Below are 26,075 nucleotides of genomic sequence, written 5' to 3'. Positions count from 1 at the left end.
AAGCTTTGACCAGGAACTAGACAGATTTGCTAGTGCAGAACTTGCATATGAGTATAWTTGTGAGTACTGCAAATATGTTTGCATATTTACAGTAGTTGAGCATTAGGTCATCTTTAAGCAGTTGATATATCTTAATATTGTTTTGGATACCTTGCATCTCTGTCTTTATAGGAGTTAGCAACTTGAGTCTTATGGTAAGTAGTTCATAAGTAGTTGGTGGGATAGTTCAAGAAGATGAAGAACTGCAGAACTGAGATGTGAGCTGTGTGTTGGTTTGCTCTTCCTCAGAAACAATTGCCCAGTGTAGTACTGTGGAGCTTCTGCCTTTCTACCATTTAAAGAAAAATGGAATAAGTAAGCATATATACTGTCTCTGTTGCCAAATGTAACATTTTTTTTTCCCTTTTTTAAGAGCACTCTGGTATGACCCAGTGTATTACCCGACTTCTTGGCAATTGGATCCAACAGAGGGCCCAAATAGAGAGAGGCGACGATTGCAGAGATGCTACTTAACTATACCAAACAAGTACCTTCTCCCAGATAGGCAGAAGCAGGAAGGTAACTATAGCAAGATTATTGTTGCTAAGTGTTGCAAGATTATATCTGAGCTGTCATGAATAAGAGTTTCTTAATATTTAATGTTTTTTCTTTTTTCCCCTCCTAATAGGCATGATCAAACCTCCCTTGTCGTACCTATTTGAAGACAAAACATATTCTTCTCACTCTTCTACTGTAAAGGACAAAGCAGCAAGTGAGCATATAAGGTAGGCTTTGGGTAAGATCAACCTCTCTTTTATTTCTGTGAAAAGAAAAACCTTTGCTGGTGTAACTTTAAATATTTTAAGAATGAGGTAAAGGAGGCAGATGTAGATGAAGATCAAGTCTACAGGATCATCTTGTAGACTTTATTTACTACATTCACAAGAAAAATAAAGGTGTGGGCTTTCTGACTCTTACACTGTATCTTTGCATCTTCAAAATCAGTAGAAGTAAATACCTGGTGCCATATGAGATGGGCCTTCTGTGGATAATCTGGTGGGGTTTTGTTATTTATAACTTGTATATAATATGTGCATTGCAGCATGGTATGGTAGGTCTTTCCATCAGAATTCAAAAGCAAATTAATACCTTCATCCTTCAGGCTTTTTATAAATTATGCCTAACTTGCCTCTCGCATTATGTCAATTGACAATCTAACACTCTCTCTAAAATAACAGCAGATTAAATACAAATACACTTATGTGAAAGTTTAGAAGATTGAGAATCTATTTTCTTTCCCCTTTTGGAATTTCAACTCTTAAGCTTATGGAGTTCTGAGCTCTGTCTTTGAGGTGGTTAATTTTAGCTAAGTGTGGCAATAAGACGTGACCCGGTAAGCAACACGACTTTAAATATATTTCAGAGTTAATCGAAGATGTATCAGTGTAGCACCTTCTAGAGAGACTGCTGGTGAACTCTTACTAGGTAAGTAGAATTTTCAGTGTTCAYAAATACCTCTTTTTTGCATTAAATACCAACTTGGTTGTTTGTAGGTCTTTCCTTCTTTTTCTTCCCAGAAGATAATTTAATTGTCGTGCACCTGTTGGGAGGAAAGTTGCTGCTAAATAGTTCAACTATTGCTGGACTTACAAGAATGTTATCCTTTAACTTCTCCATTTTCTGTTGTTTCCATGTGTTCTCTTTGACGTATAGTTAGGTTTAAAGAGAAAATGTGACCTAAAGAGGTGGAATCAAAGAATCTATTTCTGTCAAGTATAGCCTTATCTGCATACTGTTAATATAACTTTTAAACCTCGACAGTGAAGGCTTGTGTAAAGCTAACATGTGAACAACTTGATAAAGCTCTTTGCCACTTTTTTCTCCTCAGGGAAGTGTGGCATGTATTTTGTTGAAGACAATGCCTCGGACGCTATGGAAAATCCTGTGAGTATGCTGTGCAGGCTGAGCGCTCCCAGGGCCTCACTGTTCTCTGCTGTTACTAAGATTGTAATAGCACCGGCTAGAGATCTCTGGACAGGGTCAGCCAAGCTGAGTAGTTTGGGTTTAATGTTGCCGCTGGCTGTGGAGTTGGAGATAGCAGCATATACAGAAACAAGATGGGAAGATTCAGTTAAATGGGTTGGGAAGGAGTGAGGAGGGGATARTTTTGGATGGGGCCAAACTCTTCTCAGTGGTGGCCAGCGACAGAACAAGGGGCAATGGGTGTAAGTTGAAACACAGGAAGTTCCACCTCCATGAAAGGAGGAACTTCTTTCTGGTGAGGGTGCCAGAGCCCTGGCACAGGCTGCCCAGGGARGCTGTGGAGTCTCCTTCTCTGGAGGTCTTCCAAACCTATCTGGATGCTGCCCTGTGCCATGTGCTCCAGGTGTCCCTGCTGGAGCAGGGGGGTTGAACTATATGRTCTAGAGCTCCCTTCCAATCTCTGTCATTTTGGGAGTCTTCTGGACACTCTTGTCAATCACTCCAGAGTTCAGCTYGGATGGAGCGTAGCACAAATGCACAGAGCTTGCTCAGGCAACCAACCTGAAATAGTCTTATTGGAAACTTGGGCACTAAGAAGTATGGTGCAGAGACTCTCAAATTCTGCTATACTCTACAGGACTGCTGTTCRCTGGATTTCCCATCATTTTGAATGCTGTAGTTCCCCTTTTAACCTTTGGGGAGAGAGATGTTTTAGATGGAAAACTGGAACCACAACTGGTTGGGAAATGCATACAAAGAAAGTTACAGTAATGCCTTAAAGCTTTACAGAAAAATTATCCAAGTCTACCTTAATATATGCTGTGTAGCTATAAACTGGTCCTGTTGAGGAGGGATTTCCTATTTAGAAAAACTGCTGCTTAAATACTTTTTTCACTTGTACATTTCTCAGAGTTTTCATGGAGAAACTGAACCAGCATCCTTTTCTTGGACCTATGAGGAAATTAAGGAAGTTCATAAGCGATGGTGGCAGCTAAGAGACAACGCTGTGGAAATATTTTTAACAAATGGCAGAACTTTGCTCTTGGCTTTTGATAATACAAAGGTAATGTGCATTGGCTGCGTAATAGTGAAAAAACTTTTTGCTTTTTCTTCATAATACATATTTATGCATTAGTTTTTAAGGAGATCTGTTGCATGGACTAATACGAAATTCTGTTTAATACCATTGACAACTGTGCTCAGCCAGGCCTCTAAACAAACACAGTGGCATTGCAAAATGCATCTCTGATGCATTAAGATGACTGAAAAACTTAGCGATACAGAGCATTATTTCATTAGAGCAGATCTCTGAAAATTTGTGAATGAAGGAAAAATGAGTTTGGTGGTTTGAAGTTTTTTAAGTTATAATTAAATCTGTGGTATTTTTTTTTAGGTCCGTGATGATGTGTACCACAACATCTTAACTAACAATTTGCCTAACCTTTTGGAATATGGAAACATCACTGCTTTGACCCACCTCTGGTGCACAGGACAGATTACTAACTTTGAATACCTGACTCATTTAAACAAACATGCGGGCCGTTCCTTCAATGATCTCATGCAGTATCCAGTATTTCCTTTTATACTTTCTGACTACACCAATGAAACACTGGACCTAAATGATCCATCAGTGTATAGGTAATATGAGAAGTTTGCAACTGGTCATTTCTATCTAATTGAATTGCTTCTTTCAGTGTAACTATTTAACTTCATTGTACTAAATGGTACACACAGGTGGATGGAACTATTGAGGAATGAGCCTCATCCTTAGTAAYGTGGGTTTTCTGCAGTGTGTGTGCGCTTCACCATTTGAATGAAATGACAAATAAGTATGTAACAGGATGTTTTGAATTTGGCTTGTTGTCTACTGTCTTGAACATGATGGTAAACACAGTCTCTACTGGCTTAAATAGTGGCCACGTGTTTAAATTATGGCTAAAGACTTCCGGGCAAATTAGTGCAAGGTAAATAGAAGAAGAAATAATATTGTAAATCATTTTACCAGTTACAAAATCATATTGCCTTGACTGTAAGTAGTGCTAAGTGAGCTGTCTCMTCTTCATAAATCGTTAAGCTGATTTAACATTGTTGGCACAAAATCTCTATTTTTCAGACTTGACTTGAAAAAGAAGCCTTTTGAGTGCGCTCACTTGTCATTTACTTTTGCTGTGGGTAGAGTGTGGATCTGAATTGGCTTTTAGCATTAACTGAATGGGGCCTTGACACTTTCACAAACKCTTTCATAAAGTGTTGTTCTCAAATGCTGCTGTTTTCCTGTTTATGTTCTGAAGGCATTTTTCTTGGTAATGCATTATTAAATGGTGTGCATCAACATCATTATGAAAATGACAAGATATCAGTACTTTTTGCATTACAGAAATCTGGTCAAGCCCATAGCTGTGCAGTCTAAAGAAAAGGAGGATCGTTATGTGGATACTTATAAGGTAATTAAGATAATTTTGGATTTAGTCATTTTCTTGTGTATATTTCTCCCTGCCCCCATATGTTGTATATAAATAAAATGATTTGGAGGCTTTGTCATCTAACATTCCGTAATAAACAAAACAAATCCAGTATTTACAGTCTATGGAATTCTATTTCTCAACGCATTAGGGTTTTGGGAATTGTTTTACCTGTTCCTCTAAGAAACTACATACTGAAACTGGAAAGCATCYAATTGGACCTTGAAAATTGTATCTATTATGGCCTGGGGTTTTCTCCTCAGAGAARTTGCTTCAGAGGCAAGAAATACATATTAAAAAAAAAATCCTCTATTTAGTATTGAAAGCCTGCATAGTGACCCATTAGTGTTAGAAAGCAAGAAAAACAATGCAGAAGTAAATAAACATGAACAAAATMATTTAAATTCACTTGAAGAATGCTTAGATGCCTTGCCAAAGTGTCAAAGGACTCAAGTGGCTGCTTCTTAATACACATATTTGATCCCAAATCACTTACCAACTTACCTTTCTTGAAAGATCAGTTGTATTCCTAAGTAACTTAGGCAATCTCTTATTTTCCTTGTTGCTGGAATGGAGGGACTAGGCTTTTCTTTTATTTTTCTGGTGTCAGCATAGCATTTTTTATAGCTTCTGTAAAGTGCCAAACTGTCTGCTTTGTCATGTTAATTAAGTCTAGCTGAACGCATGCCAAACAGAGTTAGTGTGWTTTTTWWAAAAAAAAAATTATTATTTTTATTTATTTTTAGAAGAGCCTGCTTAATAGTTTGAACGGGCTTTCAGAAGAGTTGCCAGGATAGTATTTGAATGGCATATTTTAAGTTGCCAAACTGGATAGGTATTTTGGAAGAGTGGGAGCCTTCTTTAAATCAAGATGTGATAGTCTTAAGTGTGTCTCGGTTTCTGAGGAGCTGAAGTGTTGACATATCATGTAAGAAGCTGCAGCATTTGTRCCTGACAACAAAGGCAAGTCATTTGTGTTGAAAACTAAATAGATCAGTGATGTTTTTTCTACTCCTCTTGCAGTATTTGGAAGAGGAGTACCGTAAAGGAGCAAGAGAAGATGATCCAATGCCTCCTGTACAGCCTTATCACTACGGATCTCATTACTCCAATAGTGGAACTGTGCTTCATTTCCTGGTTAGGCTGCCACCCTTCACTAAAATGTTTTTAGCCTATCAAGGTAAGATCACTTTTGTTTGCACTTGTCTTTTATATCTGGATCTAGTCTCAGTGACCCARGCAAGCCCTACATTGCTTTGTTTTAGAACAATTTATCAAACCCGAATTGCTGAGTGTTTTCACACACTCAGGCTAAATCATCTATCAAGCTAAATCATACACTGAAAAATACAGATTTATATTTAAAAACTGACCTTTATTTAAATTTCAGTCCATGTGTAACATCCAGTAATTGAAATAAAAGAATTCTAAATGTTCTCAGCTAACTGATGAGCAGTTAATTTCTTGAAGTTGCAGCTATGCAACTGGTACCATGCCTGTCATCGATGTAACAAATTCAGTTTGGATTTCTTTACAGATCAAAGTTTTGACATCCCAGACAGAACTTTTCACTCTACCAACACAACCTGGCGCCTCTCTTCCTATGAATCAATGACTGACGTAAAGGAGCTTATCCCAGAATTTTTCTACCTTCCAGACTTTCTAGTTAACAGAGAAGGTATACTAAGAGGATACCAAAACTACATACCAAAACAGCCTTAGTATTCAGACCATGGGTTGAAACTGAGAACATTTATGTCCCTTGATTAAATTGGCTAGGCAATAGGGGTGTGGGGAAAATATCTGGCATGAATTTTGGGGTTGTGCTGCAAAAGCTGTTATGTAGGGCTTCAGATATTTTCATGAAAGCTTGCTAGGTGAATGATTCTATGTTTTAATGAATTACAAGTGCTTTTAATAAATGTGTAAGTGTGTATGTGTGAGACTTGTTAATTAACTACTTTAAGTAACTACTGAGACAAATTGATAGCATTCATAGAACCCTATAAAGACCTTTCAAAAGTCACTCTAAACCAAAATATTGAAGGGCTTATTTCCTTGTTTCTAGGTTTTGATTTTGGAGTGCGTCAAAATGGTGACAGAGTTAATCATGTCAATCTTCCTCCTTGGGCTCGCAATGATCCTCGTCTGTTCATCTTGATTCATCGTCAGGCTTTGGAGTCTGACCATGTTTCCCAGACAATCTGTCACTGGATCGACTTGGTGTTTGGTTATAAGCAGAAAGGCAAGGCCTCTGTTCAGGCTATTAATGTCTTTCATCCTGCAGTAAGTACTTGTTGAACAGCAAACTTGTTCATTGTATATTGTAGCTTAATGGTGGAAAAAAATTGACCTAATTTACTTGGAAAATATTCAGCTTAGTGCAGTTCCTTTACTCCTGAAGCACTGAGGAGTAAGGAAGGGCTTTAAGCACCTCAAGGCATTACTGATGAGGTCCTTGGGTTTGATGGTCTACTTCGTGAATCTGCATTAATCCTTCTTACCTAGAGTTAGACAGGATTKAACTGTGTGCTGAATTTTGTAGGATGGTGAGCTTTTTTGTGTTTTCCCTTCAGAATAGCTAGCTTCTTTGTGGTTGTAAAACTAAAAAATATCTTTGATTAGAACTTACTCAAGAAGTACATGTTGGAGCAGCTAAGATGCATTTACTGTCTTCACTTGTTCTTTAATTGGTACAGCTATTGCCAGATGGCTTTTGGCAAGCCTGAACAAGAAAAGTCTTTCTGTAAAGTTGTGCGCATGTGTTTAAAAATCTTTCTCAAAAATCAATTTCTAAAGGTTGCTCTTTTCCCATCTGCCATTTAGACATATTTTGGGATGGATGTTTCTGCAGTTGAAGATCCTGTTCAAAGAAGAGCTCTTGAAACAATGATAAAAACATATGGACAAACACCTCGCCAGCTGTTCCATGCAGCACATGTCAGCAGACCTGGATCCAGGCTCATCATAGAAGGAGAACTTCCTGCTGCCATGGGTTTATTAGTGCAGTTTGCTTTTAGAGAAACCAGAGAGCATACTAAAGAAATAGTATATCCGGTATGTCATTTTGGTTCACAGGATGGTTCAGTTAATACTCACATACTGTGATTGCTGTATCTTTGTCTATATCCAAATAGGTGAAAATAACGTGTGTGCTTTTACTTCTTGAAAATCACCATTGTATCCTCTTTTGTTCCAGACTATTTTTGCCATTACCTGGAGGGTGTGAACTTAGACGAACTGTCTAGCAGGCTGTTTGCCCCTMGCACAGGGGGCCAAGACTGGCTCATTCCTCCCCTCCTCTTACTCCATCAAAAGAGAAATGTGGTTTTGCCCTTCCTCCTTGTTTACCTTTCCTACCCCAGCATCTGTGTATAACTATCTCCGCAGACTTAAACTCTTTTTTGGAAATAGTTATACAAGGTGTTACCCCAGACAAGGAGTGTCAGAGGTTCTGCTTCATACCTCTTGCAAAAGCTGTCTACAGAAGAGTAGGCCTACTCATAATTGTCTGTAATTTACCTGACATATGAGGATTTGTATGTGGGACCTTAGTTCTTAAGTTTAGTGATTTTAGTGCATCCTTACCAGCATCCTTGCCCGTAGGAACTGCAACAAATCATAGAAGATCAGTAATTTGACTTATCGGCACRTTTATAGTAAGATGTGGATATTTTTTGTTCAGTTGAACAAGATGCCTGTAGTATCTTTAGTTCTGGCTTAGAGTGTGTGTGTGTGTGTGTGTGTGTGTGTGTGTAAAAATACATTAATCAAAATTCATCTTCTGATTTCTTGGATTTAATAAAAAGTACCTAGTATCTCAGGATCCCCAAGTTGACCTGATTTCCTGTTGTTATTGCTAGAACATTTCAGTGAATGTTCCTTCAACTGCAGCTTGCTGAAAAATCGTGCTGGGAAGAAAATATGAAATTAGTGAATTGCTAGTGAAAAATTATTTATACGCATTTGTGATATATTGGATGCTATAAAGTAAAGTAGATCTCAATTCATCTTGGTTAAAGCGAAGAGCTGGAAAGGTCTTTACTTGGCTGGTTTTATGTTTTCAATGATGAATTCTGTGTACAAAACTAGGGTAGACAAGTGTATCATTTGATTCTTTGCACCAACATCAGTATGCGTAGGACGGTTCCACTTTCTCTACCTCAGACATTTTTTCTCTAAAAGAGAATTTTATCCTAAATCCAGTGATAAACTGGATTCTTGGACATGGAGAAATCAGAACTTACCATTGCATTATCTACACTGTTAGCTTTCTATCACAGCCCATGGATAACCAAGAACTCACTTAAAACTAAGTTTAACTGATGATGCTGTCAAGATTTTTTTTGTTGTTTTCGTACTGTTTAGAATAGTTCAGGAATTTTGACCTGAACATTTTTGAGAATTAACATGAACAATTTGACTTAATGAAAAGCTTTTACCTGCTTTTAACATGAATGTGTTTGTTTCAGAGCCCCTTGCCRTGGATAAAAGGCTTGAAGTGGGGAGAATATGTTGGTTCCCCGAGTGCTCCAGATCCTGTTGTATGCTTTAGCCAACCAAATGGGGAAAGATTTGGATCTCTTCAGGCCTTGCCAACCAAAGCTATCTGTGCTTTGTCCCGCAAGTTTTGCCTTTTGATGATATATAGCAAGGAACAAGGTACGAGCACCTTTGCTTTGTATTCCCCTCAAAAGTTAGCCATAAAAAATGTAAATCTGATCCTACTGTTAGTTTCCAGCAACTTCCCCAGATCTATTCTGTTTAGCCAAGAACTGTAAACAACTTTTACATGTGTAATGCCTTTCCTGGGTGAGTGGCTTTGACTTTTCTTTTTTCAAGGCTAGAGACATTCAGTAATTAAGCTTTAAGTATTTTTTCTTTAAAATAGCTTACACTGTCAGCAGCTTCAGTTTGGCTACTGAAGGTCTTAAAACTAGGTGTTCCATTGAAGACTTTGCTTCTAGTTCTCAAATAAAATTTTTCTTCAGAAATTATGAGTAATCACCCCTCTAGCTGATGGAAAGTATTATCAACCCCTCAAGATGCAGCAATTCATTGTCCATGTTACAAATGGTATAAACATGCAGTAGTCTTTAAAACGCTATCTCTGAAATCTCTACTTGTTTTTGGTACCTTACGGTTCTAGCCTAACAGAAAATGTCACTTGGAATTCTCACTGTCAGTGACACTGCTGCTGTCATATGCCAGTTTTCTGTGCCCTTCCTCAGGCGTGAGAAGCATGCACAGCACTGATATTCAGTGGTCAGCGATCTTGAGCTGGGGATATGCTGATAACATTTTAAGACTGAAGAGCAAGCAAAGYGAGCCTCCAGTAAACTTCATACAGAGCTCACAATTCCATCAGGTAAGAATCTTAATCTATTAGTTTTCCGTTTAATATTGCTAGTCTAATCATGTGGTGAGTTGATTTGATAGTCATTATTTTTGTTTACCTTCTTGTAAGGCTCGTGGCCGGCAAAGCTTATTTTGAGGGATGAGAATCCGAACACAACCTCAGATTTAACGCACTAGATGACCTGATATTCTGCTTTAGTGACTTGCTTTGGAATGTGTCCCTCATCACAGTGATTCCTCTGGAATGAGTTATTGTGTTAAAGATCCCTTTTAAATGCATTTTTGTGGGCTGTTTGTTTTTGATTTTTTGGTAGTTTTTTCCTCCTATGGAAAAACTGGTGTGAATCTAACAATAAGCAGTAATCTTAAAAATTAAGATTATATTTATAAAAGTGGAGGGATCAGTSTATAAAAATCTAGGCAGTAAAGAATAAAATGGAAAAATTATAGTTGCTTTGCTAGATGCAGAACTCTATGAAAGGTTAGGGCTCTTTYGAGAGAGATTGCTTAAACTGTAAGAGAACCTTCTGCCCCTTACTATGTTAAGTGACTTCTCTACTGAAAAGATTCTGGCTTGCAGTGTGTAGGATCAGTCTGCAGCAATTCACTCCCCTTTGGCTGTAGATTCTGGCTTGCAAATAAATTCCCCCTTGGATTCTGAAATCGCACAGGTGGGACCTACAGCAGATCTTGGATTTCTTTCTTTAGCTTATTTTCATGGGTTTTCTTAAGGTAATCTGTGAAAAACATGACCAAATGCTACACCATATGGAAATAGCAGTTAAAGAGTTAAAATAGAAGCTATTTTTTTCTGACTTGATTTTGTTCTTCAAGGTAACAAGTTGTGCGTGGGTGCCAGACAGTTGCCAGCTTTTTACAGGTAGTAAATCTGGTGTCATCACAGCATATATGAACAGATTCACAAGCAATACAGTAAGTATCTTCAGAATTTATATTTAAGGACTTRGGTATGCTCACTCTTTTTGTTCCGTTTTTAACAAGGAGAGCAAGGGGGAATTTGTATTCATAACTCTTCTTTAAAAGATCAAGTCYTTGTTTAGTATTTATTTCTGAATGGTGCTCTCTGATACTGCTGGGTTTACCTCAGCATATATATTCAGGTGGGAGTCTTCTTTTCTTGTTCACGTACAGCTAGCATATACATAGCTGTCATTTTCCTACAGAACTGGTTACACATATAGCTATGTGCTCAGGCTAGGGGCTGGGGCTGAAGCTCTCTGGCAAAGTAAAGCTCCCTGTACAAAGCTCCTTTGCTTATCAGGTCCCTCATGTTKCCTAATAACAGGGGTTTTGTTTTAGAGTTTTCTTGCTGCACAGATGTCTTTATTTTTTTGAGACTATCTCTGCTCAACTCCTCAGCACTGACAATTTTGCATGCCCTGGGCAGGCTGATCTTGCTGCTGATTTTGTAGCTCCTGTTAAGTCAGTTATCTGAGCCAAGACTGTGGGGAATGTAAATGTACTTCCTGACATCTGTTCTGTATGCACCTAGTCAGCTGTGCAGTGATGGTAAACAGTCTGTTATAATGAAGTACTTGAAACGTGAACACTCTGGCCTAATTCATGCTTCTATAAATTTAACGCATAGGTAGAACTGGCATGTTGTTAATGGGATATGAGTCYAAAGAGCCATGCTGTCAGGAATCAAAAACAGTTCCCTGTGGTACTTCACATGGTCTGTTTTCTCTCATTATTGCTCTTTGTTTGTTTGTGAATCACATTGATTGTGATGTATCTTGATAAGCAAGCCATGTCTTCATGGAAAAATTTGGCCCAGTGTCTCAGGTTTTGCCAAGTGACTTATTCCAGATTTTACTTTTTGCCTGCTAGACTTGTCTTATAAGAAGAAAGAGAAGCATTTAAATAATTCATTTGAGAATAAAACAGCACAGTGATTATCTAAGTTATACATTCAAGTGCCTTAATCATCTAGGTAAAACCACTAGAAAGAGCCACTACTTAAAGACACATAAATGTGTGTTTTCCCATGTCTAGATACTGTTCCAGTGGTCATCTAAAAGCAAGCTGGGAAGAAAGGGCAGAGCATGTTAGGCATGATGTAATTGGTTTGTTACACTGGTTACAAACCATGAAGTTTAGTATGCTTTTTTCTAAAGTAAGTTAGGATTAAGAAAGGGTCTGTATTTCTGAGATACCACACTAGTTTAGAATGACAATTGGATGTGGTCATATCTATGTTTTACTGGGGAAGATGCACTGCAGGAAGGGCAAAATGACAGACTTTCTTTATTGTAACTTGATTAAGATAGGCAACTGCCATGAGTACTAAACATTTATCTTGTTATGCTGCGATACTGTTGCAGTATTACACAGATCACTTCTTTTAGCACAAAARAAAAAAATGAAGTAAGAGCCAAGTGTCTGGATATTTTTGTTTATTTGTGTCTACTTTCAAGCTTGTAGACTTGTTACATTTATCCTGTACTCTCAAAATATGAGGGACAAGATGTGCTGCTGCATATGAAGAAATACAACAGAGAAATTTCACTTTCATACATTTTGTTGCTATTAAGAGATTAGATTTTTTTTTTAATTAAAGTCTTGCTGTTTTGATTAAGCAGCTCTTTCAATTTACAGCCAGATTTTGGGAAATCTGAATTGCTTCAAATGAYAGAAATCAAATACCATGCACAACTTGTGTTTAGTGTTCAATTTGCTGCTCTAAGTATTTTCTAGCAATTTCAAGGTTTTTGATTTCTTGCATATTTTTCCAGTTTGAGGAATTCCCAGTAATTTGTCATACACGCTGTGTATAACTTGCTGAGCTGTTCTCTCCCCCCTCTACTTTTCCAAGTGCATTCTCTAGATAACTAAAACATTGAGGACTATCTGTCATTTCMGTGTCTTGTAGAAAGAGCACAGTCTTGCAGAAAATGAATCAGCTAATTTYAAGGTCTGTAGCTGAGATAAAGTACACTTTTTCTTTTCACAGGTCATATTTCACTTCATTGAGCTATGTCAAAATATTTGCATAGACTAAGCCCTATAAATGAAAAACATGACCACTAATGTTAATGATGTGTATGCTTATCACATGTAAAGCATTAAACAAAGTGTTATCAGCAAGATTAAACTGATCCCCTTGAAAGCATTGGGAATCACCTGTGGAAATCCAAGGATAAAACTTGTCCATTTTCAGAAAGCCTTTAACACTTCATTCCTGATTTCACGTTATATCTTGATGTTTTTCAGCCTTCTGAGATAGAAATGGAGGCACAAGTCCATCTGTACGGGCACACAGCAGAGATAACGAGCTTGTTCGTGTGCAAGCCATACAGTACCATGATAAGTGTCAGYAAAGATGGAACCTGCATTATTTGGGATTTGAACAGGTACAAGTGTATACGTGTGCATTTTTCTATTGGTTGGCTTGTAAATTCTGRTTTTTAGCTTCTTGGTGTCTTTACCCTTTACTATTGACACAACKTGTTCTGTTTATATCTTAACGTAAAGCAAAGCCTTACTGTTTGCTTCCCACAAAGCATAGGGGAATTCTGGAGTGAATATGAGTAATGCTGTTGTGTGAAATGTTGTTTGAAGGTAACTGACATGTGTTTTTTGAAGAACCTTTTCTGTGTTTGAGTCTGAACTCTGGGCTTGTTCTGCTTTTGTTCAGGCTGTGCTATGTCCAGAGTCTGGCCGGACACAAGAGTCCTGTGACGGCAGTTTCAGCCAGTGAAACAACTGGTGATATCGCAACAGTCTGTGATTCAGGTACGTTTGAGGGTCAAAAAGAGCTGTTTTGAGGCGAGRGTCTTTATAAAGAAACATAGGAGTTTTTCCAGAAACGATTAGGCGGTGGTTTGAGTTAAGTGTTGGTGTTCTACAGCTAATGCTTTAACACATGAAATTCGAACAGATCTAACTTATGGTTCAGGAACTAGCTGCTTAAAATTGCTGATATGAATTCCCCCTTAGTGTTTCCATTTTAGTACTTGAAAATTGGTCATTAAAAATAAACTTGCATAGAATTTAAGTGCAGTGCCCCACAGATGTGAAGTGATACAGCTTTTAAACCATTCTGTGGTGGCTTGGTAGTAGGCACGCTCATCATGACAAAAGCAGAAGGACTCTGTGCGCCACAGCACATGAGACTGGAACCAGTCTAAGGCTTGAAGGCTTGAGAAACTGATATGTTTTTATGCTTCTGTTTCATAGCTCTAACTGTAATATAGGTTTCTTCTAATGTTGTCCTTTTTGTTCTGTTACAGTTGGAGGGGGTAGCGACTTGAGACTTTGGACAGTTAATGGTGATCTCGTGGGACATGTCCACTGCAGGGAAAACATTTGCTCTGTTGCCTTCTCCAACCAGCCTGAAGGAATATCTGTCAACGTGATTGCGGGAGGGCTGGAAAATGGAGTTGTAAGGTAAGCATTTAGACTTCTGTATTTGTTAAAATGCTTTATCATTTGGTTCTTATTTTGAGAGTATTGGATTCAGTGGATTCAATCACACTGATATCTGGCGTTAAAGAATTTGGACAAACTGGTGTCCAGTTTCTAAACTTAGCAGTTGCTAAAATGAGTTTATATGTAACATTGAAATATTTTAAAGAAAATTAAATGTGAAGGAAAATTACTTTCTTTCAGACTGTGGAGTACGTGGGACTTGAAGCCAGTGCGAGAAATAACATTTTCAAAGTCAGCCAAACCTATTGTAAGGTAAAAATATTTTAAATTTACGGTAGTCTTATTTTTCTTAGAAAACAAGACCAAAAACTGGCCTTGAGTGATGAGCATGGAGTTGACATGGAGATGGGGAATAAACAACCATTTCTGAAAACAGGCATGCAGTTCTACTAATTAGTCATGGACGTGAAAAGAGCATGAATGTCCTCTATGTGTAATGACAGTAATAACTAGTTTTTGCTACTAGCAGGACAAGATAAGCATGGATTGAAATTAGCAGGATTCCCTTGTGCTGAACAATAGTTGTTCTTTATTCCCAAATTTAGTGTTTTCCCTTAAGAGCTGTTTTATAATCAGGGGAGAACCTTTTAACTTGAGCAGACTCGAGTAGGCAGAGGAGKTTTCACTCCCTTAGAAACAAATTAAGAAATTGCATTTCCCCCAGCCACTTTTCCTGAGGCTGGAGGGAAACAGTGGAGAACGAGARCAAGCAAAATATAAGGTAGGGCTGAAGCTCCTTTTTAGAGTGCTTGTGTAATTTCGACCATTAGAGTCCATTTGACCATTTATATAAGCAGAATTATTCTCATGTCAATGTTTTCAGGACACACAGCATCCAATTCTTCATATCCCCAGAGGGGCATCAGTCCCTTTATAGAGTAATTCACTCAACAGGTAACCTTGTTGTGACCATTGCTGGAACACCATTTAAAAAAAAACAAACCAATAATCATTAGGTTTTAGAAGTAAAAAGCTCTGTCTTATACCATCTACTGTCATTCAATTACCTTATTTAAGGAACTTTTCACAAAGCTTTGATAATGATTTAGTAGCTATAGGATCATTTAGAGAAGCCTGCTTAAATGGGATGGAAAATGGATGCTGATCCTGATGCTCTCTAACAAGATTTGTAATGTGACTGGAGAGTTTTATTGTTGTTGTAGTTTAGGACGTACCCAACTGGACACAAGTCACAAAAAGACTATGCTGTGTCACAAAACCTGATAGCTCGAGTGTTAGAAGGTGGAAGGGACAGCCCAGGGAGCACAATCAGCGCAGCTGACTCTGATACTGCAAATGAATGAATGGACTAAACTGCATGACACATTAGATTGCTGGGCAGAGCTGCAGTTCAGATGGGTTGCAAATCTAAGAAAATATTTTAAAAAGGTTGTTTTCATGTTTTTCAGCCTTACATTTTCCTGTGATGGTCATCACTTGTTCACAGCTAATAGTGATGGAAATGTCATAGGTTGGTGTCGCAAGGACCAGCAGCGCTTGAAACTACCCATGTTCTACTCATTCCTTAGCAGCTATGCAGCTGGCTGATGACTATTTTGCTGCTAACTCAAGTCTCTGATGCACTTTAAATCCAAATTAGGTTACAGAAACTTTTATTTAACTGGATTTTTGAAGTAGAAATAAATGTCTTTAAAATGATTGAATAGATTTAAAGAAATTGGAGAGAAAAAAAAAAGAGCAGTCTAAGATTGTTGTAACGTTGTGTATAYTCATGCACAAACTTGAAGAGTATGAAGGTCACAGGAAGCTCTGGTCATATATTCTAATACCAGCAAAGTGGCACATAAATGCTCTAAAATACAAGTCAAAATGCTGCAATATAAAATGTAATAGTATTTTTTTAAATCACTTCATGGACACAAGAATTTTCACAATTGAATCAATAATAGTGACATGCCCCTCTTTTCTGTTGTAGAATATCAGCAGTGTAAAGTTCTTTATTTATGAAAATGTCAGCATATATAGACGTGATTAGTTGAATGTGGTACTGCTGGCTCTGGGATAATTGACCCAAAACTTAAAAATCCAAGATGACTCGAAATTGCTTTTTTGAGAAGCAAAGAACTTTGTAGGTGCTTTTTGCACCATCTTATGGTATTGTAATGATAAAATCTGTTACCTTTATATTTGTAATTTTTGCTGTCTTCTCTGTTGAGATAGGATAACGGTCTTTACAATAGACAAAAAGAAAATACCTGTACCTTAGTGATGGGCACACATCTCATGGCATCATGAAGCAATAGTTAAATCACGGTTTTGTGGGGGATGTTTTGTTCTGTTTTGTTTTCCCCAGTGTAAAGTGTTAACTCCACAGATTTGTAACACTAGCTATTTTGGTTCTGTGGCAAGAAGTGTGTGTGTGTGTGTGTGCGCGCATATATATATATATATATATGCTCTAAATATATATATATTCAGAGCTTTTTTTTTAAATAAGGTATTAAGGAAGGTACAGGTATGGTCTCATTTCAGTGATATTGGACTTAAATACACTGTATAATGTTTGATTCTAACTGCCTGACTAATATGTTCATAAGCATCAGATGATTTGGAAGAGTTTACATGAATAGATTGTGCAAATATGTTATTTATTCCTAGGTGCTATTATTGTTGAGAGAGCAGGGGGGAAAAAATCTCCATTATGAAAGTTTTAAAAGCTGAAGTCTTGGACCAGATCCAAAGTTAATGTTTCCATAGATGGATTTTAAAGTCTGTAACCTTGATTCACACTGTACCTATGAGTAATCTGAAAGGTAAAACCTTTCCTTAAGCCTGATAAGCTACATCTTTTTCTTTTCTTTTCTTTTGCCTTTTTATCATTTCCRTATTCCACTGTTGCCACACAGATGAACTGCTCTATCTTCTCATGTGTAAGGTTCATCTGTCTTGAACTCTGTAACTGAGAATATCAAGTTGTGATGAAGCAAACATGCATGCAAGAGATCTATACTTTGAAAATCCCAAACAGTCTTTACAGAAAGTTCCCAATTTGAGAAACTTTTCAAACTAGGAAAACTTGATCTAAAAATGTCTTTTCATAGTCTGTGATAAAGACTGATCTTGGATTTAATTAAGCAAGTGGCTGCATACTGTATTCATTGCATTTAAATTGCATATATTGTAGCAGCTTTGTATGGGATGGCTTTAATGTTTTTCATTATCCCGATATTAATGTAAGGTCAAGCACAGATTGAATATCTTTTGCACTCATGTTGAAGCGATGTGCATTATTTAAAAGAAAAAAAACACAAATTTTGTGGTTTCGGGGTGCTTTTGTGCTCCTTGGGGTGGGGGTGTTGCTCATAAAGGCTTATTTTTATAAAGCAGAATTCCACTTGTTCAAAGTAATATGCAAAATAGCTGGCCTTGTAAAGAGTGCAATATTATATTTTTATGTAAAAATAAAATTGATTTTTTTGAAGCAGGGAATATTTATTCAGCTTAACATGTTCTGGAACAACTTCAGTAGTTATATGTGCATGTCATAATGAAATTCCCTGTAAATGCCACATTCCACACTGTCTTGTATATATTGTCACATTGTTGGGTAATAAACAGATCTTTGTATCAAGTTGCTTATGAGATGGTTGCAAACATGKTTTTTTTGGTTTCCTTTCTACTATTCTCTTACTTTGATTCTATTTTTTGGCTGGATCCCATGTCTTTTGATCTTATTTTTTAAAAAATAATAATAATCTTGAAGTGACAAGGCTRTATTTACAGGATACATCATCTGGCTCGCAAACCAGAGTAAGGGGGCCTGAGATTGGAAGTGGGAACCCAAGAACTACTCTGGTTTGTACATGTCCCCTCTGCCCTTCGGCTGTGAGGCTGTAATTCCGACCAAGTGATGGCTGCCTAGGCAGGCACTTCGGCACTTGCACATCCTGCCTCATTCTGCTGGGACACCAGCTTTATCCAAGGGAAAATGGAAGGGCAGTTCCTCGCTGGTGAGGGGAAGGAAAGATGGAAATAGGAGCATGGGCTCTCTGGGATGCAAGGATCTTGCTCTTGGAACCAAAGCTTGGGAAAAGGTCAGACGACGGGGCCGGGGCTGGTAGCACTTGCAGGTTCTTGTGGTGACCCTGGTCCTCAGGCTCCGGTGGCAGAGCTGTGTGGTGAGAGGAGGAAGGTCGGAAGAGACCCACGTGCCCACCTGTAGTGGGGAGAAGAGGAATTCTCTAGCAGTGGCAAGAAAAATGGATCTTGAAACAGTTGCAAGGAAAAGGAATCTTCATCTGAAGTTTGAGATCTATTCATTTACCTAAACTCATGCAACTATAGCAAAAACCTAGGCAGAACTCTACTTGATCTGAATTAAATGCAGCAGAGTTCTGTAGGAAAGTAGTTTCCTTTGAGAAAAAAACTAGTTTTCAGCTTTGAGCCTGAGACATCACTTTTAAGGCTCCCTTTTGCATTTAAAACATCATGTATCTTTGGAGAAAACTGATGAAAAGTCTTCTCCTGCATACTGAGCAGGTGCCTTCTTGTTTCAGAATTTCTTTGAGCTGCATATGACTGCATGGTATACTACATACTTAGGGGCAGGAACACTGGAGAGCACAGAGGAAACATGATCTGGTTGGTTGCTGACAGTCCTCTGGTTAACCATCAAATGGACAAGCCCAATTCTACCCCTTGTTCATGGCAGTATAGCCTGCGCAAGTAATAGCTGGATAATAAGAGAGGATCTCTAGAATGGAAAGTGGAAAAGGGTCTATTTATGTCAAAATATGCTCATAATACAGTCCTAATGGGGCCAATATTGTTCCTACTTTTTGTTTAAAGCCACATTAGCTTCTTTTTTTCCTCATAGAATAGTAACATAGAGAAGCCATTTCTGTATCACAGTATTAAAAAATATGCTCTTAAAAAGCCTCTGCTGCCTTGGAAAACAGCCATTAGACTGTTTAGGCACCTAGGGGCACAGACCGCTCTTGTTTTTATCAATATTTTCAGATATTACCAAGTGCTGACRCACAGTAATGTGCCCATTGCTAGTAAGGTATGTGGTAGAGGTTTGCTTCTCTTCTGCTCTTCTGGAATGGAGCACAAAGCCATTGTTTCTGCCCATGGATTTCTAATAGGCTCTGTATGTGCCTATTTCCCCCTTGATACAAAGGGGTATCTGTATTTCCCCCTGTATTTCCCCCTTGATACAAAGTAGACAAGCCAAAACATTAGCCTGTGCAGTTTCCGCTTTGCAAACTAGTGTTCTGGAAAACATTTGGAAATCCTCATTCTATAAAAGCGATTGAATAATGTGCACACAGCCCTYGCTCGGGGCTAGTTCATGTAGAAGTAATTCTCTTCGTTTGGGTCAAGGAAGAGAAGCTAAGGCAAGCAGTTAAAGGCACCATGTTCAGGGCCCGTGGCTAACCTTGAATGCTTACGTCTGAATGGTTTAGTCTGCAAAAACTTAGAAGACAGCAGGTRTATGTTTGCATTCTTATGTATGGATATATGAAGCTTTTTATTAAAGGAGAAAAGCTGTTAGATTCCTGCAGTGGACAGAGTGCGACTCTCAATGCTTGTTTATCTACTACTCTGTACATCCTTCACATGGTAAAGAGAACCTTTGGTAGAAAGAGCATCCACATTAATTAAACACAAATGAAAGAAAAAAAGCAACAAAGGTAAGTTAAAGCTTTTGCAGCTCTGGTTAAGGTAAGATTGTGGACCTAAGTATATATTTATATTCAGTAATGTGTTCTGCCCTATTTCCTTGCTTCACGTTGCTGCCTTCTCCCGCGTAATCATTCTAAAAGCCACGTGGTCACTCTTTAAAGAGGCCATGTGCTTCAGAGCGTTGTTAAAATGAGGATTCTTCCCTGCTCTCTCTAGTAAAGAAAATGAAGTGACCTGGAAAGGCTTCAGGTTTGCTCTGATGGAGTGAGAGAGCAGGGAAATCGAGGAAGGGAGGCAGCAAATGCCCTAACATCTCTTTAGCCTCCCAGCTAAACGGCCTTGGACTYGCAGCCTTTCAGGGGCGCAAGGTAAATGTGAGTGCTCTAATGGTACTACTACTAACATGCTAATTACTAGCGCAGACTGATTTTCAGTTAAAAAAAAAAGACATTATTTAGCATTTTACCTAATACTGACCTTTCTGCTTGACTCTGGGCTTGTAACGGAAAATGTACAAAATCAATATATAAAGCAGAATCAACTTGTTATGGCATATAAGTCATAATAATTGACAAGAATGAGTCGTAAGACTTCTCTGAGTCTTGATAGTTCTGGCTTATTTTTTTCTCCCCAGACGGCTTTTTAAAAGGGTCATCCTTTCTATTCAGTGTGAGGAAGGGCTGCATAAGCCCTTAATCGAGAAAGGAGGTGTTGGTGTTGTGCGAGTTTTGGAAATTTGATGTTTTGCAAACATTTAGAAGATTATTTCATCTCTACCCTCTCCTCAAACAATCCAAGTGGTTTGTCTCGCCCAGCTTCCTCCTTAGCTAGGGAGGGGACAKGTAGTGAGTGGAGCTAGGACACGTGTGGGCCCGTGATCAGTGCGGACTGTTAGTGTCCCCTGCTCCCAGGCCCCGGCCTGTGGCTGCCGGTGAGCGTGGCGCCGCTCCCGCTTGCTGCACTTGTTCCAAGCAGGGAACCAGCAGCCTGCTGCAGCACACAGGCTGCCTGCCTCTACCCCATGGCCTCGACAAGAGTAMGGAGCAGCGTTTTATCCTCTTCCCCCGGCGCTTTGGGGCTGAAAGGGCGCTCTCAAGCGCCCTAAGTCGCGTTTGGACGCGTCCAAGAACGGCCAACCCCAAGGAGCGCCCCGCTTTGCCCCCCCTGCGCGAAGCCCCCAACGGCCGCGCGGTAACGGCCGTGCGGCGCCCGCCACGTGACGCGCCGCGCGGCTCCGCTCCGGGCCGCCGCCCGCCCGCGCACGGTGAGTGCCGCGCCCGCCGCGGGCGGCCGCTGACCCAGCGCGGCCGTTAACGGCCTTTCCGCAGCCCCGCGGCGGGGGCGGCTCCTCGTCATCCGCGGCCTGAGGGCGCGGGGCGGCGGGGCCGGGGCCGGGGGCGGGCGGGCGTGCTTCCCTCCGGCTGCCTGCCGTGAGGCGGAGCGGGCGACGCGGGGCTGCGCGAGCCGCGTCCTGAGAGCCGGGATTGCCTGTGCCCGAGGTGCGCGTCCCTGACGGATCCCGCCTCGGTAGCTACTGGTGGCTGCTCTGGAGGGAATGTTAAACTATCCTCGGTAATTTATTTTTTAATTTATTTTTTTTTAAGGCGACTTTAACCCATCTGTGTATTAATACAGACTCTCTTCGTGGGGCTCTGTCCGAAGTGCTTAATTCTTCTCCCCTCGGCAGGTTGCTGTAAGAACCAGGAAAGCGGCTTCCCTTCCTTCTGAGGACTTTGGGTGATGGAGGCATAAATCTGAGTGCCCAGCTGCTGCTGGCGGCTGTTATTGATGTGCTGCACAGCAAACCGATTAAGGTAGCGCAGGGAAACAGAAAACTCGGAATAACGACCCGGAAAACACTTCTGTCCCGTGGAAAATAAAGTGCCGAGCTTCTTGGAGGCGTTTTTTTCCTACCTTCTGTACGTTACAATTTGGGTACATTTAAAGCAGTATTTAACTGGAATGATCATTTTTCAYTGCATATTTCATTAAAAGAAGTGCATAGCTGTCTTTTGAGCTTAGCAGASGGAAGAAAAACAGTAAGTTAGGTCCTGTCTTCTTGTCTCGGACCTTCTGGATCCCAGATCTACTGGAGGCTAAAGCCATCTGCGCACGTACCCGGTATGTTGATGGTAATAAATCGCAGAAAAAGATTGTCATTGTGAAATGCCACATTAATTCAGCCTTTTTCATCTTAGGGGAGAACGGTTTCTGGAGCTGGTCAGTTAGACTGGGCATATTTTACTGTTTAAAAGCTATATTAGACAAAAGAAAAAGAGCTGTTGAAAWCTGTTTGCAGTTACACCATCAGCTTGAAAACCGATATTTAATGAAATAAAATAGGAACTGTTTTAATTCTTTGTTCACTTTAAAACAAGTTTTTGAAGTGTGTTTTGTGGGTATTTCCACACAAAAACTTCCTTTGTAGTATAAGTTGAAAATTAACAGGAAAAATGATGCAGTGGTAACATGGAAACACTGCCTTCAGAACCATGCTGGAACTGTCCAGCTGCAGGAGGTCTCRTTTTCTTCCTTTCAGCATATGATTCCAAGAAAGCACCATGCGTTTTTCTRTTAGTGTTTCCATCATCCTGCTACACTTGGGGGTGACTGCGGGCATCAGCCCAAGAAATGCAATTCTTCTGTAACAGTTATTTTTGAAGATGCCCACATTTATGGAATGAAAATGATCCAATTTCCTTATTGTGAATTGCATTGTCTTGCCGTTGATCGCAGTGTTTTCTGTTGTTGTTAATAATCTCCTTAAGAGATGCTGTGGAAACCTGTAGCCATTCTTTTTCCATGCAGCCGTGGGTTGGAGATAGTACAGGGATTCCCTGGCCTCCTCTGCATTTGCAGAGCTCTGTCAGATGGAGGAAATCTCAGAATGAGATCTGACAAAACAGGAACAGTTGTTCCTATCCTACTCATTCCCTGCGGAAGAGGGAGAAATTATATATTCTGTRCACAGTGGTGCTACACAGAGCTGGCACTCTTTGTACAAAGCTGTTTTTGAAGTTTCTATTGCCTGGTAGCAACTCTGGAACACATTTTTTTTTTTTTTTTTCCTGAAGCTCCTCTGACATGTTGGTTTGCTGTGAAACAGCCATGAGGCTCTAAGTTTTGCTGTTGGTGTGAGGGGGCATCTGCAAGTGTTGGGGATCTTTGTGCAATCTAGAATCCAGTTTGCAGCTCCCCGCTCATGGCTTGTTCCTGCTGATGGTGGTAGGACTTGTGTGGCTAAGAGTTTGCATAGTTGGGTTCACCTCTCAGTTACTGGTCCTCTAGAAAGGAGAGGTCTATAGAGACCTGGATACTGGGTTTCCTAGGCCACACTGTGGAAGTTAGTWATTTCAATTTCATCACTTTAGATTGCAAAAAGGAAATAGAAAGCAACAATTGGCCTTGAGGATTTGTACATGTAATTCTACAGGATGYTCTTTTGGCGTGATGTTTTAAGGTTATACTCGGAAGGTGGAAAAACTGATTTTTATCCTTATTTCTTGTAGAAATCTGGTTGATTCTGTAGGAATCAGTCAGAAATCTGTGCCATTTATATGATGAGAAGACACTAACACCGAAGAGCTTGCAAACTGTGTTTTGCTTCTCTGCTACATGTTTTTTTTTTACTTGTTTGTTTTGTTTTTTCCAGACTTGGTTTGCCAAGTGTTTTGCTGCCAAACATTTATAGAGCTTGGTAAATGTAGGTTGTGCCCTTACCTATGCAAGATCAAACTGTAGCTGCAAGTATTTATGCAACTGCCTGTGTTATCAGGCCATACTTGGCCGCTGAARCGATGGTGGGTACAATTCAAGTCTACTCTGAAAAGAAATTAAGAAAAAATTTTCTTCACACACACTTCTATGAGCCCTGGAGATTATAATCTGTGGCACAGATACATTCACAGCATCTAGAAAAAAAGAAGGAAGTTCATATGAGGTTAAAAAAAAATAGAAGAAAAGGTGATTTCAGCKAGGTGGAGGAATGTTGTGGAGCTCTCAAGAGCAGCGCTCTGGAAAACAGTGGACAAGCCTGGTTTGCCAGCCAGCAGGAGCTACTGGGCTAAAACAGCCACGTAGCTGAGTTGATGTCACTCRTCTTTGTTAACGTGATCTACGTTCCCCCTGAAGAAAGGAGTCGCAGAGACAACATGTAGCCTAAACAATGAGCTCCTATGTAACTTAGAGCTACCGAGAGCGTGTAGCACTTGTATGCAGACTGCCTATAGTCTGCTCAGCAACATTGTTAATGTAACTAAGGTGATAATCAGATCCCAGTACGTATGGATTGATCTAACCTAATAAAGGACTGCTGGAAAACCCAAGCAGGAGTCAATGTAGGGAACCCAGCTCAGTAATTTCTGATTCAAGGCCTGATAAGTAATTTAAAAGATGGTCAAAGTTCTTCCTTTTGAGGACCCCTCTATTTAGTCTCAAAATATGACCAATGCTGTGCCTTCCTGGGCACAATCAAGGCCTAAAGAATACAGGACTCATTAAAAGGAGCTTTCAGGAGAGAAGGTGAGAGCTGAGCTGTTTGTCAGGCTGAAATGAAGCACTGAGAGAGATCCCACAGCTGTGCTTGAAGATGGACCCTCTAGTTCTAGGCGAGGAGCCTCCCTCAGGTTATTATAACCTCAGGTTGTTACCCCAGCAGGTTGTGTTCATTCTAGAAAGGGTGTGCAATAGAGTGGCTTCTTACTAAAATAACTATGTTGTTTAATTAAGGAATAGTAGGGTTAAAACACTAAAGAGTATCCTAAGAGAAGAGAACCAGGTTATATAATCAAAGTTATAAATGCTAAGAGGACCTGTTCATCATATTGCAGCCCATAGTTTGGTTTGAAAGCAGGAGCAATCTCACTGCCAGCACTTAACCTGTGATGGGGCCTTGTCTGCTGTGCAAATGCAGTTTGCAAGGAGCGAAAGGAGCCAGGGGTACCTCGGCCTTGGTAAGTGAATGTGAAAAGGAGACTTCTGCCTGGTAGAAGTTCTTGAACTAGACTGGTTTACGTGAAAAAAAAAGAGAACAGATATTTAAATGGATGCTGGACTCTCCCAGAAACAGTGCAGTTAAATAGGTAAATGGATGTAAAGGCCAGCGTAGGAGTAGGGTTTGGAAGAGAATAAATCTTTATGCTGCAAAGTATAAACAAACCTCTTACTAGGAATAAATGGAAATGTTCGCTGGTGACCAAAATAGCTGTTTTTTAGATCTTTCCTTATGAACTCTTTTATTCTGGTTGCTTTCTGATACTATGAAACAGTTTGCCAGATTAGTTACATATTTTCTTTATCTTTTCCTCATCAGCTGCTTCAGAATATAGGTAGGGATGTACTGTGTCATTGCTCAGGGAATACAGTTTGGATTTTTAAATGCATTATTCCACCTTTCCAACACTCCTTTATGGTCTTAACTGACTCTCTTATTAAATGGACACTTAAAAACTATCTGGAAGTACTAGAAAGTGGTGTTCTCTCCAAAAGTCATCCAGCCYGTGAGTGTTCAGGTGTCTGGTGTAATGTTTGTAACTTTCACTGCTTGAGAGAAGGCGTTTCCAGAAAAGCAAGGGAGAAATGGTATAATCAGAGTCATTTGTGGAATTTCAGTTGCTTAATTTAGTTAATTTAAATGAATTATACAAATTAAATTTCTGATTTGCTTCTGGACATGAGCTCCGGCAATAAAGAAATGGCTCTGTATCTTATTCATCTTTGATATTTTTCCTTTGGCTCTGAGGTCATTTTTCTGCTCAAGGAGATAAAATTCAAGTCATTCTTACTTGTAGAMATATTATAAGCAGAAGTAAATAGATTTATTCTTATTTCTACAGAGAAAACAAAAAACTAGTAGTGTGGGCCAAAGAAAAAGTCCAGAGATAGCCAGAATTCAGAACACTAATCTTGGGAATGACAGGTATCCTTCCTGCTGGTTCTTTGCCTTTGTCAAAACAAATCTGAAGTTGCGTTGGAGGCTGATTGTACCGTGCATTGGATTTCATGTAGAGCCAACTCCTGTGTGTATATTTAGTCCTGTACTTTGTGATGAATATGAGCTAGAAGAATGTAAACAAAGGCAAAGAAAAGAAAAGAGAGGAAGGAAAGGAAAGGAAAGGAAAGGAAAGGAAAGGAAAGGAAAGGAAAGGAAAGGAAAGGAAAGGAAAGGAAAGGAAAGGAAAGGAAAGGAAAGGA

General features: G+C 39.5%; 2 protein-coding genes across 4 annotated transcripts in view; both read left to right on the top strand.

The window, feature by feature from the left end:
- The window catches only part of LYST (lysosomal trafficking regulator), a 57,074-nt gene extending 41,223 nt beyond the window's left edge, over positions 1–15,851 (top strand). Inside the window, exons 34-52 of the mRNA XM_026044703.1 lie at positions 413–558; positions 668–764; positions 1,403–1,464; positions 1,868–1,923; positions 2,873–3,025; positions 3,356–3,600; positions 4,340–4,406; positions 5,448–5,604; positions 5,962–6,102; positions 6,493–6,710; positions 7,251–7,481; positions 8,897–9,086; positions 9,656–9,792; positions 10,617–10,715; positions 13,017–13,156; positions 13,441–13,538; positions 14,036–14,192; positions 14,415–14,486; positions 15,644–15,851. Coding sequence (XP_025900488.1) covers positions 413–558; positions 668–764; positions 1,403–1,464; positions 1,868–1,923; positions 2,873–3,025; positions 3,356–3,600; positions 4,340–4,406; positions 5,448–5,604; positions 5,962–6,102; positions 6,493–6,710; positions 7,251–7,481; positions 8,897–9,086; positions 9,656–9,792; positions 10,617–10,715; positions 13,017–13,156; positions 13,441–13,538; positions 14,036–14,192; positions 14,415–14,486; positions 15,644–15,782 — 2,605 coding nt within the window. The 3' untranslated portion in view covers positions 15,783–15,851. The remainder of the gene's footprint in view (positions 1–412; positions 559–667; positions 765–1,402; positions 1,465–1,867; positions 1,924–2,872; positions 3,026–3,355; positions 3,601–4,339; positions 4,407–5,447; positions 5,605–5,961; positions 6,103–6,492; positions 6,711–7,250; positions 7,482–8,896; positions 9,087–9,655; positions 9,793–10,616; positions 10,716–13,016; positions 13,157–13,440; positions 13,539–14,035; positions 14,193–14,414; positions 14,487–15,643) is intronic.
- A 5,498-nt stretch (positions 15,852–21,349) lies between these two features.
- Positions 21,350–26,075, top strand: part of GNG4 (G protein subunit gamma 4) — a 14,117-nt gene continuing 9,391 nt past the window's right edge. Inside the window, exons 1-3 of one of the 3 annotated variants that reach the window (XM_026044749.1) lie at positions 21,350–21,455; positions 21,571–22,004; positions 24,713–24,835. The gene's annotated coding sequence lies outside the window, so the exon portion shown is untranslated. The remainder of the gene's footprint in view (positions 21,456–21,570; positions 22,005–24,712; positions 24,836–26,075) is intronic. The other 2 variants (XM_026044748.1, XM_026044750.1) reach the window with 2 other exon arrangements.

The sequence above is a fragment of the Nothoprocta perdicaria genome, unplaced genomic scaffold (genome assembly GCF_003342845.1).
Source record: "Nothoprocta perdicaria isolate Ctin4 unplaced genomic scaffold, notPer1 scaffold_38, whole genome shotgun sequence".
Taxonomy (NCBI): Eukaryota; Metazoa; Chordata; class Aves; order Tinamiformes; family Tinamidae; genus Nothoprocta; species Nothoprocta perdicaria.
This window is presented reverse-complemented; position numbering and strand designations above follow the sequence as displayed.